At 36.5% G+C, this 14,899-nt stretch overlaps 1 protein-coding gene across 3 annotated transcripts in view; it reads right to left on the bottom strand.

The window, feature by feature from the left end:
• Positions 1-14,899, bottom strand: part of PLCB1 (phospholipase C beta 1) — a 673,777-nt gene that overhangs the window by 136,686 nt on the left and 522,192 nt on the right. For all 3 annotated transcript variants that reach the window (XM_055305255.1, XM_055305265.1, XM_055305262.1), the window contains 5 exons: positions 14,458-14,525; positions 12,438-12,534; positions 9,803-9,887; positions 7,571-7,695; positions 2,686-2,840 (listed from right to left, as the gene is read on the bottom strand). In XM_055305255.1, coding sequence (XP_055161230.1) covers positions 2,686-2,840; positions 7,571-7,695; positions 9,803-9,887; positions 12,438-12,534; positions 14,458-14,525 — 530 coding nt within the window. The remainder of the gene's footprint in view (positions 1-2,685; positions 2,841-7,570; positions 7,696-9,802; positions 9,888-12,437; positions 12,535-14,457; positions 14,526-14,899) is intronic.

The raw sequence follows: 14,899 nt of genomic DNA, 5'->3' as shown, positions 1-14,899 counted from the left end.
TTGAACTCACAACACTGAAAGCAAGAGCTAGAATCAATAGTCACTTAGCTGACTGAGCCACCTAGGCACCCCCAGAGTTATTATACTTTAAATTAAAAAAAAACATAACAATAATAAAAAACAAATCTCAAATATCAACTTTCTTTTTTTTCCCAAATATCAACTTTAAACCATCAAGCCTAGTTTATCATCACTATCATAACCCCAACCTGTTAGCCATCCACATGATTATGGGTATCCTCACTTAGCTACAAAATTTATGGTTATTGTAGAGTTAAAAGAGAGCTTGAAATTACATATTCTGGTGGCTAGGAGCTTTCTGAGCTCAAGTGCATGAAAGCAGACAGAATTACCAAGACTTTGGTGGTGCCAGAAATGGGATATAATGGCAGCCTGAGAATGGCCCTCAGAGGCTCAGCAAGGCCAGTAAGCTACATGCTCATGTGGTCAGAAATTTCAAATAGGTTAGAGACAAAAACGAGGAAGAGGCTGTCTGAATTTGCCCCCAAGGTAACTCATTTCTCCTGAATGTTCTCTTTAGCCTGAGTGCATGGGGATTTCCAGCCACAATCTCTATTTAATTTGAGGTTCTATGTGAGAACAACTTAGCAGACATTTTATATGTGTAAAACTTCGAAGTTATGTGAGTCACACTGGGAAATCAGATGCACCAAGGATTCTGTGTGATTAAGATGTTTGATTAAAGCAGAGGTCCTTAACTAAATTAACACCACCACACCCTCAATGTTCCCAACAGTAAAACAAAATGGTGAAACACCTTTTGAGCTCCCGAGTCTATTCTGGCACGAGGGAATCTATGTCAGAAGGTCCAAACAGAGGCACCACTGGATGGACACAAGCTGTCTCTTGGCTCTGGCTGTCATGTTAAAGGGAGGACGGTTCGGCAGCCTGGCCTGTTCACTCTAAGTACACTAACCACTCTCCAGCAGTGTCTCCATTCTGGACTAAGGCAGTAGTTCATGTCTGTGTGGGTCTTAACTGTTTCCCCTCAACTCACTTTCCTGTTTCTAGGTCATCATTTTATAATTACTTACACCATCATGGGAGAATCTTAAAGATTTTTTAAAAAGAATATTTATTTATTTGAGTGAGAGAATGCAGGAAGGAGCAGAAGGAGAGGGATAAGAAGGCACCATGCTTAGCACAGAGCCTGACAAGGTGCTTGAAGTGATGACTTGGAGATCATGACCTGAGCCAAAGCCTAGAGTCGGACGTTTAACCAACTGAGCCAGCCAGGTGCTCTGGAATCTAAAAAATAAATAAATAAGCAAGAGCACCTGGTGGCTCAGTCTGTTAAGCATCTGCCTGCAGCTCAGGTCATGATCCCGGGGTCCTGCATCAGGCTAGCTGCTCTCCTTCCATCGCTCCTCTCTACTAGTGCTCCCTTGCTCTTGCTCTCTCTCACTCTTTCTCAAATAAATAAATAAATAAATAAATAAATAAATAAATAAATAAAATTTAAAAAAATAAATAAGCAAGCAAACATGCACAAATAAAAATGAATTGGCACACAAGGACAACATTAGTTTGATTCAACTAGAGCAACAATTGATAAGGGTTCTAAAAATAACATTTGTCCGTGTGATGCTTAGGAGTTTATCTTAATCAAACTCGGCAGGAATTAAACATCCTTTGCTGAAAAGGATTTCCTAAAATAAACATAATCTCGAAGCTCTAATTCTGCCAACTCCACTCTTCAGATACATGGCGTGAAATAATTTCAGAAGATATAATTTTGAGACACTTCACTGAAATTTTATTTTTGATCTTTGGTGTCAAGTGACATGAATTTTCAAGTAAAACTGGTCTCAACAAGCTTAGGGTAGATAGAAATTAGTGAAACTGTTACTTTTTTTTTTTTACATAGTGTTTCATGTGCTTTTGGTTTAAAGTCAATCTAAAAATTGCATTTATGTCCAATAAAAAATGTTTCTTAGTTCCACAGTTATCCGGCTAAACAGGAGAGAGAAAGGAAAACTTAAAGAAGTAAATTAAACAACCACAACAACTTAGAGAATTCAAGTAAAAAGCTCTTTGTAAAATCATTTTTCATTCATAGTACAAAAATACTTTCTTGTAGCTAAAATATATATATATTTGATGTAACATCAATTTCAAAAACAGCAGAGATCATTTTGAATTAATATTTTAGGGTCAGATGTATGTTTAATGAAACAATTTTCTTAGTTAATATCATTACTCTGTGTTTTAAGTCCCCAAATCCTCTGATAGATTTTCAAATGGTAACTTGGGAGCTTTTATTCAAAATTTAACAATTTATTGAGAGAATGCTTTTTTTCTAATTTTGCTCGGCGTGGCTATTTTTCTAGAACTAATGGAGAAATAAAAGACCAGAAGATTCCTCCAACATGAGTCGCTGGCAGTTACACCAAAAGAAAGGACCAACCATAGTGACTCTCACCAACTTGGTTTATTGACTTAGGGTTCAAGTTTTATCCTATTAAAGAATAGGGCTTAGTCCCTTTATCTCATGCATGTGCCTTCTGAAACTTGTGATTCAGATTTAGTCTTTTAAGAAAAAAAATGCATAAAGGGGTGGAGATATTGCTAGCTCTAAATTTTTGATGACAAAACTCCTTTAAGCAAAATAGGTAATGTTTGAGACTTTTGTTGGGGACAGTTTTGTAATAGAGAAGTACATACCTTGACAGATAAAGTATTGGCCACTATCCCATCCACGATGCCTTCGGTGAATGGATCAAAATGCTTGTCAGGTCTCCTCATGAACTCTGGCTTTAATCTGTAGCCACTTTTCCCATTGTATTCATACATCCCCATATTTATTTGCATAGCCAGGTCTGAATATCAAAAACACAAACCTTATTGTGACAATATTTGTGTCTAGAGCAAGAAAGATAGTATTACAGTCCATTTTTACTCCCCTTTTTTAAAAAAGAAATATTTCTTCATTGTAGAAATTTAGGAAACACAGATAAGGAAAAAAAAAGTCAAGCTGTAATCTCCAAATCTAGAGATAAACCGCTGCCAACCGGTTGGTGTATATTGTTTTCCTACTTCAGATATGTTGAATGTGTAGTATATCCATTTCACTAGATATTTGTCTGCTTTAATTTTAACAGCTGTACAAATACTTTTGAATAGATTCATGTGAATAGATGTGTTACATAAGCCCCCTCTTGGGTACAGTTATGTGTCTTGTAATTTTTCACCATTACATATGGTGTTTTGATGAATATCATCATGGTGAAAGCTTGGAAGCCATCATTAATGGCATTATTAGGAGTGAAATGTCTAGGTCAAGAGATATGTTCTGGGAAAAAGGTATATTTTTTTATGAGTCTTGTCAAAATGCTCTTCAGGAAGTTCATGCCACTTCTGAGAATGGACTTCCCTACACCTCACCAACTGTGGACACCAGAATTCTTTTTTTAATTTACAGGAGAAAAGGATTTCCTTTCTGAAATTTGCATTTCTTTTGTTTCTTCCCACCTAGTGGACTCCTTTCTAGTGGACAAAACTTACAGCCAAAGTTTTCTAAGACTCCGTTAACGTATGAAATGAATGTCCACACTAATTGCAATTGGTAAGATTTGTTAAAAAAAAAAAACATTTTAAAGTCATCAGGAATCTGGGAAGCTGTCATTTGTTCTGGATTTTCTGAGTCATGATTCATCTCTACATAGGTGGACAATAGCAAGCTGATCGTAGAATTATTTCAGAGTTCCATGTAATCAATCATTTTTAGAGTAGAGAAAATAAGTGAAGTTTTTTTGTCAATTTATTAAGCTATGATAACTATGATACAACAATTGGACAAAGTACCCCCCCAAAAAAAGAAAATGACCGACTTACTATACTTGAAAAAACTGACACCAAAAACTTAAAAAAATTGCAATAGCAAATCATATGTTCCAAAAAATAACATACAACAAGGAAGTAGAATTCATCCCATGAACAAAAGGATAATTACATATTAGGAGCTCTATTAACTCACAAAAGAAGAAATGAATACATATGGTTATCCCAACAGATGTCAAATAGACATTTAATAACATTAACAAAAATTCCCAAAAGACTGTTTTTCAGTTAGGATAGATGCCTAGAGTAGTCCCCACCTATCCACGGGAAATGTGTTCCAAGACCTCCAGTGGATGTCTGAAACCACGGGCAGTACCAAACTCGACATCTACTATTTTTTTTTCCCTATACACATAGAGCTATGACGAAGCTTAGCTTATAAATTAGGCATGATAAGAGATTAACAACAACAACTAAGAGCAAAATAGAAGGATTATAACAATACACTGTAATAAAGGTTATGTGAATATGATTCTGTCTCTCTCTTTCAAGATACTTACTGTACTGCACTCATCCTTCTTTTTGTGATGATGTGATATGATAAAATGTCTATGGGATGAGATGAAGTGAGGTAAATGATGTAGGCAGTGTGACCTAGCATTAGGCTACTTTTGACCTTCTGACAATGAGTTAGAAGGAGGAGCATCTGCTTCCAGACCCTCTTTGACTATGGGTAACTGAAACCATGACAAGTGGAGCCACAGGTAAGAAAGGCTATTGTATTTTTTTAATGTGTGGAAGATTATCTGTTTCAGTCACAGCCAATACCTACTCAATGAAATTCCCCTTAGTGTCAGGATGAAGAGAAAGCTACCCACCCTTAATACTATTATTTAATATTATTTTAGAATGGTCAGTCCAAAGCACTACTAAGGGAAAAAACAGAGATGTGATTAAATTGTTGTGATTGTGTGGGATGCCCGGGTGGCTCAGTGGTTGAGCGTCTGCCTTTGGCCTAGGGCATGAACCCAGGGTCCTGGGATCTAGTCCCACATCGGGCTCCCTGCGAGGAGCCTGCCTCTCCCTCTGCCTATGTCTCTACCTCCTCTCTCTTTGTATCTCTCATGAAAAAATAAATAAAACCCTTAAAAAAATAGAATGAATTGTTGCCATTGTATATCTACCTGAAAAACCCAATAGAAGCTACTGGCAAAATAGGCTGTTATGAGAGCTTGGGAGGATGATTATGAAATATATTTATTCAGAAAACAAATATACAAATATCAATATCCAGAAAAAAATTGCTAAAAATATAATGTTTTTTAAAAAGGCTTTCATCTAAAGAAACTAGACCTCAGGTGAAGACGAGTGATTTTGCTAAGGGACATAATGTAAGAAGTTTTATGGTGAAGAGAAAAACATTCTTTCTGTGATAAGAAAACTAAAAACTAAAAGAAAATTAAATTTTCTTAAATTTCCTCAAATTATAAATTTAATGTGATTTTAAACAAAATTTTTTTCCAGTAGGGAGAGGGAAACATAGTGTAACAATTAAACTAATGTAAATTAGTTTTGATTTTATTCAAAATCCCATTTCTTTCTCAGTGGGGAAAGGGGAAATAATAAATAAATTAAATTCATTCCAGTTTGCAATGGCGAGCAATGAACTAAAAATTAATAGTCATGAAGGAGAAATTCTACTTTTAGGTATTAGACTGTATTATCAAATATTACAATAATAACAGTGAGTTATTGGCTCCAGGAAGGCAGACAAATTTATTAATAGAGAAGAATATAACTGGAAGAAAATGAACCCAAATTAACCACATCAAAAAATACTACATCTATTAAGCTGTAATTTCAGTTTAGTGTAAAAAAGGATTGGTCTCTTCCTGAGATTGTATATTACAATTAAATTTGGATGGCTGAACGGGTCAAATTACAAATAAAACAGAAACCAGGGGCAGCCCAGGTGGCTCAGCGGTTTAGCTCCGCCTTCAGCCCAGGGCCTGATCCTGGACCCGGGATAGAGTCCCCCATCTGGCTCCCTGCATGGAGTCTGCTTCTCCCTCTGCCTGTCTCTCTCTCTCTCTCTCTCTCTCTCTCTCTCTGTGTGTGTGTGTGTGTGTCTCATGAATAAATAAATAAAATCTTTAAACAACAGAAACCATGAGAGAAACAGAAGTAATTATGGATCTAAATCTGGGGTGGAGAGCCTACAATAATAAAAGTAAACCAATAATGCAGTAAACTGCATAAAATAAAACATTAATCAACCCAATCTCATCTGTTTCACAAAATATGACAACATGCTTATTATATAAAAAGTGCTGTTATAAATGGATTGGAAAACTGACAGTAGTCCTAAATATGCCTTCATAAAAGCAGAGGCACAAAAATCAAAACACATACTTAAAATTTTCAACCTCAATAATAATCAAAGAAATTAAAGTAACAATGAGATAGTATTTTGTCTGGATCATCATTAGTATTTAATGGTAGTATTTAACCAGGATCTCAAATGAGAAGGACCACTTCATTCCTGATGGAGGAAAAATCCAGTGCAATATATTTTTTTAATTTGTTAAAAGTACAGATTTTTTTCAAATTATTATTTTTTTCATCATGATAAGTGTACTCTTAATCGCCATCACTTATTCCATCCATCACCTATTTCATCCATCTCCTCTCTGGTAACCATCAGTTTGTTCTCTATGGTTAAGGGTCTGTTTCTTGGTTTGTCTCTCTCTTTTTTTTCTTTACTCATTTGTTTTGTTTCTTAAATTCCACATAGAAGTGAGACCATATAGTTTTTGTCTTTCTCTGACTTATTTCACTTAGTATTATACTCTCTAGCTCTATCCATGTTGTTGCAAATGACAAGATTTCATTCTTTTTATGGCCGAATAATATTCCATTGTGTGTGTGTGTGTGTGTGTGTGTGTATGTATATATACCACATCTTCTTTATCTATTCATCTAGTGATGGATACTCCAGCTGCTTTCATAATTTGGCTACTATAAATAATGCTGCAGTAATCATAGGGGTTCAGGTATCCCTTTGAATTAGTGTTTTTGTATTTTTTAGGTAAATACCCAAATTTTGGATGGGCAATTTGGTATTGCACGAAGGTTCGTAAAACATTCACATTTTTTAACAAAGTGATTGTATTTTAGGAATTCTTCCAAAAGAACATTAGGACATAGACTTGCCAATTTATATTCAAGGTGTTGTCTGAGCATTATTTATTATAGTTGAAAAAAATTTCCTGATGTCCAGTGGTAGGAAATGCAATTTAGTGAATTGTGAAATGTGCTTAATATACAGCTATTAAAATTCATGTTTCTATATAGCATTTAAATATATATGTACATATATATTTTTAAACGAGGAATTAAATTAAAAAGCACATATATACATAGCCAAAAAAACCTTACAGACTACAAAGCCAAAAGTTAACTGTTGACTTTCTGAGTCATAGTGTTCCTGGTGCAGTTTTATTTTTTTCTTCATACTTTTCTGAATTTTCCAAATTTTCTATGAACTATACATATTACCTTAAAAGCATAAAATTTTTCTTTGAAAATAATGCAAGACTAGTAGAAATAAAGACTTGTTTGTAAACTACTAAAGACAGTTTCTCCATTTTCAAAAGTTACTTTTTTTCTTTGCAGCGATATTCCCTTCACTGAAATTTGCTTCTATTTGCAAGTCTGGAAATGTGGCTTTATAACAGAATGGAAATGAGATATTAGCTGTGCTACTTACCCACAGTTTGAAAATTAAGTGCAACCATTTGACAACCTGCATTCCAGAAGAGCTGAGGCATGTAGTTAGATGAATCCACACGGGTTCCTTTTGGATATATCCTGCTAAGCTGCATTTTGTTATATCTGGACCATCATGTTAAGTAGTGAATACAGTTATAAAAATAATGAGCTGATACATTAACTGAGAAGCCATTTTCCTTCTTTCTCCATTGGAAAATGAACTAAATGTTGATGATCTCTTTGGACTAGTGGGTGAAAAATGTCAAAAACTTCCTGAACACAAAGAATAAATTGCTTTTAAAAAATTTTTATTTATTCATGAGAGACAGAGAGAGGGAGGCAAAGGGAGAAGCAGGCTCCATGTAGGGAGCCCGACATGGGACTCGAACCTGGGTCTCCAGGATCACATCCTGGGTCTCCAGGATCACGCCCTGGGCTGAAGCCAGCGCTAAACCACTGAGCCACCCAGGCTGCCCTAAATGTGCTTTTATAATATAAATGCACTATCACCTTTGCAGAGCCTCGTGGCTGAAAACTAAAGGAGAAGCAAAAATGACCTAGCCAAAGTCAATGGGATTTTGTGGAGATTATTCAGGATAGGCTTAATAATTAAGGGCTCGTGAGAAAGCTCAAGTGTTTCAAAGCATGTGAGAGCATGATGTCGTCTCTGGTGGAAGCAGATAACATGCACTGCGTGGCTATTTCTGAAATGCTCTCTGCTCATTTTTAAGCCTTCTCTGAGAATGCTATTTGCCAAGACTGTGGTATTCTTTATGATGGATAACCAGGTAAATATAGCACAGAAGGTTCTGACCTTGCTTCGTATTTTCATTCCTCTGCCATCAGTTTTCCAACCTGAGGACTTTTAGCTGTCGACTACTATTTAGCTATTAAACACTGTTATGTCTTTAAAACACAACTGACTATTCCTATTACCAAATTTAGTGGAGGTTAGCGAGGGTTTTGAGCTTGGGCAGGGGAATTAGGCCTAAAAGGGTCTGAACCTTATTTCTGGAAGTTGCTGGCTGTAGGCCCTGCAGCCACTTATCTCACTCTGTGTGGCAGTTTCCCTCATTTACTTAATAGACTGAACAACCCCTACATTCTAGGCCTATTGTGAGGCTTCAGTGAGATAGGACATCTAATGGAAGGTCTCTCCAATAGCTAGTTCATACTAGTGTGACTTTGTGGATGGAGTTACATTTGTTAAGGAGTTTATGGTTGTTCCCTCTCCTCTCATTGAAGAGTTCTAGTTTTTTTTTGTTGTTGTTGTTGTTTGTTTGTTTTATTCTAGGACTTGCTTCATGAAATTGGACTGCGTGAGGCATTACTTTCATGGGAAAGATTTAGAGACTTGATTCAGTTCTGCTTTATGGATAAAAATTAAAAGTTTTTGTTGGGACGCCTGAGTGGCTCAGTGATTGAGCATCTGCCTTTGGCTTAGGTGGTGATCCTGGGGTCCTAAGATCACATTCCACATTGGGCTCTCTGTGGGGAGCCTGCTTCTCCCTCTGTCTATGTCTCTGCCTGTCTGTGTCTCTCGTGAATAAACAAATTTTAAAAAATCTAAAAAATAAAGTTTTTGTTGTCAGGACTACCAACAAAACCATTATTAGTAATATATATTTATATTCTTTTTAAGTTTTTTTTTTGAAATCTCTACACCCAACGTGGGGCTCAAACTCATGAGCCCAAGATCAAGGGTCACATGCTCCTCTGAGCCAACCAGATGTTCCAATATTTATAATCTTATCATTGTCCTAACTATTTTCTGATTGGACATTGATTCCATGTAAGGATGTGAGATGCCAAGAAAGTATATTTATAAATGTATTCGCTTTACACATATTCTATCTTACATATGTATAAAGTATATACACCTGCTTTACACATGTCGTCTGTAACCCAAAGGTAAGCCACAAAGCTGGTATTGCCGTTTCTGTTTTACAGATGAGGAAATTCAGAAGAATTAAGCAAATTGTCAAAGGACAAAGGGCTTAATGGTGTGAAAATCACCTTGAAACCTGAGCTTCCTTTACTGCAAGACCAGCACTCTTTTCCATATATCAGGCCAGCCCACTCAGCCTAGCATATGAAACCATTTATTACACCCAAGTGACAGACAGAAGCCATTTCATGCATCTTTCTCCTTATTCAAAACAAAAATCAAACCAATGGCACGTGGCTTCCATTGGGTCATCTCAGCAGTTGATCGTCAAATCAAGGATACTCTACAAATTCCACTGGAGACTTTGTCAGTTGCTCTAGTCCTTTGGTTTCCACGAAAGAAGACATTTCAAAACTTCTATTTCTTTCTGAGTTAATGACAATAAAAACAGGTGAGAAGGACAATTCAATGATAAAACTTATCTCATGTAAGAAGTAGGCACATGTTCAGTGAGGTTAGGGCAATGAATCCTCATCATGACTTCATAAATCCATTTATTCCAGTGAACCATTTATCTGTACCCAAAGTTGAGTCTTCTAAAAAGCTGTCTCTTCTAATACTTACTACCTGAGTCAGTTATGCTTATGGTCTGTATTAGGATGAGGAAATGAATTTTAGATTTGGTAAATGAAAGCTGTTTTGTCAAAAGAGGAGGAGCCCTAGGGGAATCTTTTGTTCTAAATCCATTCAGATTGGTTTCTCTGACTCTGTTTCATGCCCACATCGCCATTGCCTCAGTTTGTATGCACCTCTTTGGTTCAAATAACTAACGTGACCTTAGGATCAAGGTTATTTCAAAGCAGAAGGATTCTTGGAAATCTTCCAGTCTAATGGCCTCATTTTCATATTAGATAAGAGAGGGGGGAGAGATGCATGTGCTAGAGGTCTGAGTAGAGTACAAGAGCAATGTTTGGAAAGTGGAATCCAAACTGCCAATTAGAATGGAAGAAACAAAACAAAGTTACCTTAGTTTGTAAAGACTAAAAGTCTGACAGCTTCTCAGTCCTCTTTCCAACTAAAAACCAAAGTGTTACACACAGTACTGAGGCAAGTGTCATTCAGAGTGGTTAGACAGAGCTCATGTATTTTTTTTAAATTTATTTTCATTTTTAAAAAGATTTTATTTATTTATTTGAGAGAAACAGAGAGAAGGGAGTGCCTGGGTGGCTCAGTTAGTTAAGCATCTGCCTTCAGCTCAGGTCATGATCCCAGGGTCCTGGGATCAAGCCCTGCATCAGCTCCCTCCTCAATGGGGAGGCTGTTACTCCCTCTCCCTATGCCCCTCCCCCCACTTGTGCATGTGCACGCTCTTTCTCTCTCTGGCTCTCGCTCTTACTCTCTCTCAAATAAATAAAAATTTTAAAAGAGATAGAAAGAAAGCAGGAGTGTAAGTTGGGGGAGGGACAGAGAGAAAGAGACTCTCAAGCAGACTCAGTGCTGCTGAGTGCCTGGGACCCTGAGATCAAGACCTGAGCTGAAACCAAGAGTCAGAAGCTCAAGTGACTGAGCCACCCAAGCATCCTGACAGCTCTCAGTTTTTAAATGGTTACCTTTGAGGCATTTCCCACTCTTTGATGCCCACTTTCCATAATTAAAATCTCATTCTCTCCCCTCAATCATTCCTAGACTCTTTTATCCATCTCCTTACCTTCCCCAATTTAATCAACTCTATAGGAAACCCTTACTTCACTTATTTTGGTCCATCAGAAACCTATTTTCATACAACCAGTTATTTTGGGCATGACTGCTAATCAAAATTCAGTCAATTTAGTGGGTGCTTTTGTAACGTATGTGCAGTATTCTTTGTACAAAAGTGATAAAATGTTATAAAACACAAGGAGAAGAGTTCTTGTTTGTAAACTTGTGGCCCATGCTGTTGTTACCAGGTTCTGAAGGATGTCAATACATCAGTTCCTTCTCAACCTGGCTACTTGTCTAGGAGCTTTTGACTCATGAATTAGGAAAACTCATTTTTGCAGCCAATGAAAGTTATAGAAATATAAAAATAACTACTTTAGTACATTTATAATTGAACAACTTGTGGTAAGACCCATCAGTAATTACAAAAATCAAAGATGTTGAAATATTTATATATAAAACGTATTGGAAGTTAAATTCCTCACTGTAGAGATCTACAAAGTTGAGGCTCTTTGGGCAAAATTATACAATTATACATAAGTGTGCTATGTAGAAGCTTAGATTTTGATGTATCTATAAAACTATGCTTTATAAGAGGCTGCAATATTTAAGCAAAAATTCAGATTTTAAGAGCACTCTCATAAAAGCAGCTAAAACATCCCAAAAGTTTTCTTCACTTGCTAGCATCTTACAATTCATCAAGAAAAGGGCAATTTCATAAAATGACTCTTTTCTTTAGGTGGGGAAAAGGTGCTATATTTTTTTTCTTTGCATCCAGTATGGCTGTATAGTTGGATGAAGAAAGAACACAAAATGATGTGAAGTTAATGTTATAAAACAAGATGGACAATTGGAATGTGGGTGAACTTTTCTATTTCTTGTTATTAGAGCTAACCACATCTCTGGTTGCTCCCTTTCTGGGGGACGGATAGTTGTGTTTTTTTTTTTTTTTTTGATAGTTTATTTCAATACTGTCCTTATATAATGGAAGGAACCCATTATGTTGTTGAACAGAAACAACTGTGAAACTCTCAATTAGCTATACTCTAGGATCTTTCAGATAACCATGTATGGCCTACAGCCCTATTAAGAATTTTGGGGAAACATTATGGAATACCTTCTCATCTGGTTATGGTCGTCAATGCAGGCATGTATTCAAGACTTCGCAGAATAGTTCTGTTAAGGGTAACATTCTTTGTTCTAACTACCTTGTATTGAAAGTACACTAGGGGTTCAAATTGCATGCTACATTAGGGATTCTTCTCCAGGGAAAACTTACTTTTTGAAATTTCAAAAGACTCAAACTTGACTGGTTGAATATAGTTCACCAGGTTAGACATCTCTTCTGTGGCCATGGCCTCACTCCCAGCAGTCCCCTGAAAGCAGAAATAAAAATAACATTCCCAGAGTCAGCATTACATTACCACATTACCAAGGTTTTTTTTTTTTTTTTCCCCAAGGCAACGATGAAGTGACCCACGAGAGAGAACATCATCCCTTCTCTTCTGAAAACGGTTATTGCCAATAGAAAATTCATCACGGGAGAAAATTCGCTCATATGTTACACAAGTGTGGGATGGAAGGAGGGAGATTTAGGGGAAGCTCCTAGTGTGCTCTGAGGCCAGCAGCAGGATCTGAGAGAGCCTGTTAGAGATGCGGAGATCTCAGCCCCGACCGCTCACTGGCCTCCTAAATCAAAGTCTGCATTTTACTAAGGTGATTCAAATTCATGTTACAATTTGAGAAACATTCAGCCATATTTCACCTGCCACAGCATATGTTCCTTAGCTGATGTCTAAGGTTAATAAATCAAGAAATCAAGAATTCACTGCATAATATGAAAATTAGTCTGTAGGAGACTGCCAGTGAACTAAAAAAATGTTTTTTTTTTTAAAGGTGCCTTGTGGAAATACTTGGGGTGGCTGAACAACTATTGCTTTTCTTTATAGATATTTATCCCTCCCTGCCTTCTTGATTCCTGTGTGCCTAGTAGGCAAACAGTACAATTCCACGTGGGGATCAGTAGCAAAGGATCTGGAGCCAGTTTGCCTAATTTTAAATCCCAAGCCCACCACCTAGAAGCTGTGCAATCTTGGGTAAATTACTTAACTGCTCTGGGCCTCAGTTTACTTAACTGTTAAATTAGAACATAATCAGTTCCAACAGCATCTAGATATTAAATGAATTAAATGATGTGAAAGATCTCAGAACATTACCTGGCACATAGTAATATCTTATGTTACTTTAGCTATTATTAGCTATTACATATCACTTTGCTAAACCTTTTAAGGAAGGAGAAAACCAATACTGCAGTATTGGTGTGGGACAGACCTCTGTAGGCTGATCTAATATTTTCTCCCAATTTCAAAAGACAGAATACATGGAGACATGATTTCTTTTTAAAACTCCTGTAGCAATATTTAGGTTAAATGTTAATGAGTTGATATTCATCTGCAAATGGACCATCCAATTAGTAAGACAATTTTAAATGATCAAGAATCAGTGATAAAAGTTATGCATAATTGAAATAATTATCAGACAGAACTACTTTACTAGGCATGTTAATCGTGTTCCTCCTGGACATTAACTTGAAATTTAGTAGAGGAACATAATTAATCAAAACCTTAGACCACATTAAAGGAAATAAGTGTCAGAGGAAACATCATATAAGAACAGCTTATTATTCATTATTCCTGAGACAGATACTTTCCAATATATTTGGAAGCAGATTCAATATAAACTTTTTGACTAAGACTTTTGCTACAACAAAGTTTTAAAATTCCAATTGACCTATCTCAGATTCACTTCTAGACTCTGCGTAATGAGTATCTCTGAGCTGATGAAGCTCTTTGGAATGTTTAAGCTTACATCAGTAAGGTTCCCTAGCAGTTCCAAAATTACAACAATGGAAGGAATGTCATATTTCTGAACATTTCTCCCAAACCTCATGTCTTCTCTGGATTTTGGGTCATTTCACAGCGCATTTAACTGCCTCAAAAATTGAAGCAGTCTCTTGGATGTCACGAATTTTGACTTCATCCTCCAGATGCCCATTTGATGGAAGGCAATTTAAGCAGCACTGTTTATTATAGAGAACTTTGCTCAATGCCACGCTTATTCCCTATGGACTCCAGCACGTATTTTCACGTTCCAGCAGGGTAGGGGTAAGTTTTAATGTGAGTTAAGACTCTTTTGACCACTAGATGGCAGAAGGTGACCATGAACTGTATCCATATGGGTCGGGACGGGCAAACTAGGGGACTGTGCCTCTGACCAGAAGTCAGTCCCCAAATACCTACCTCATCCATAGAAGATTTTTTACAGTCATCATCATCATCATCATCATCACTCTCGGTATCAGCTTCCCCTGTCAGATTTTAATAACAGATCATGAAGTAACAGGTTTGAAGGCTTGAAGCACATAATAACAGCTGCATTACTAAAAATTTCCTTAGATATTTTGCCCTCTTATGGTTTTAAAATTGTTCTTTGAGATGTTTAAATTTTCTTAACTACATAGGAAATTATACTGGGATTTTGAATATGGATTTTTTTCTCCAAGTTTTTTTGCGAATGCCATTTAAAATGTCCACATTCTATTGAAAATGCTGAACATTTTTTTTATGTTTTTAAAAACCATAGGGCATTGTCAACAGTGAACATTCTATGGCACACACACTATATTGATGGGTACATTGCCTTCCAGGGTCTCCATGACCCTAAAAGAGATAAACTATCCTT

Source organism: Nyctereutes procyonoides, unplaced genomic scaffold, assembly GCF_905146905.1.
Source record: "Nyctereutes procyonoides isolate TBG_1078 unplaced genomic scaffold, NYPRO_anot_genome, whole genome shotgun sequence".
NCBI classification, from domain to species: Eukaryota; Metazoa; Chordata; class Mammalia; order Carnivora; family Canidae; genus Nyctereutes; species Nyctereutes procyonoides.
The sequence above is the reverse complement of the archived record's forward strand: the minus strand, read 5'-3'. Positions and strand labels throughout refer to the sequence as shown.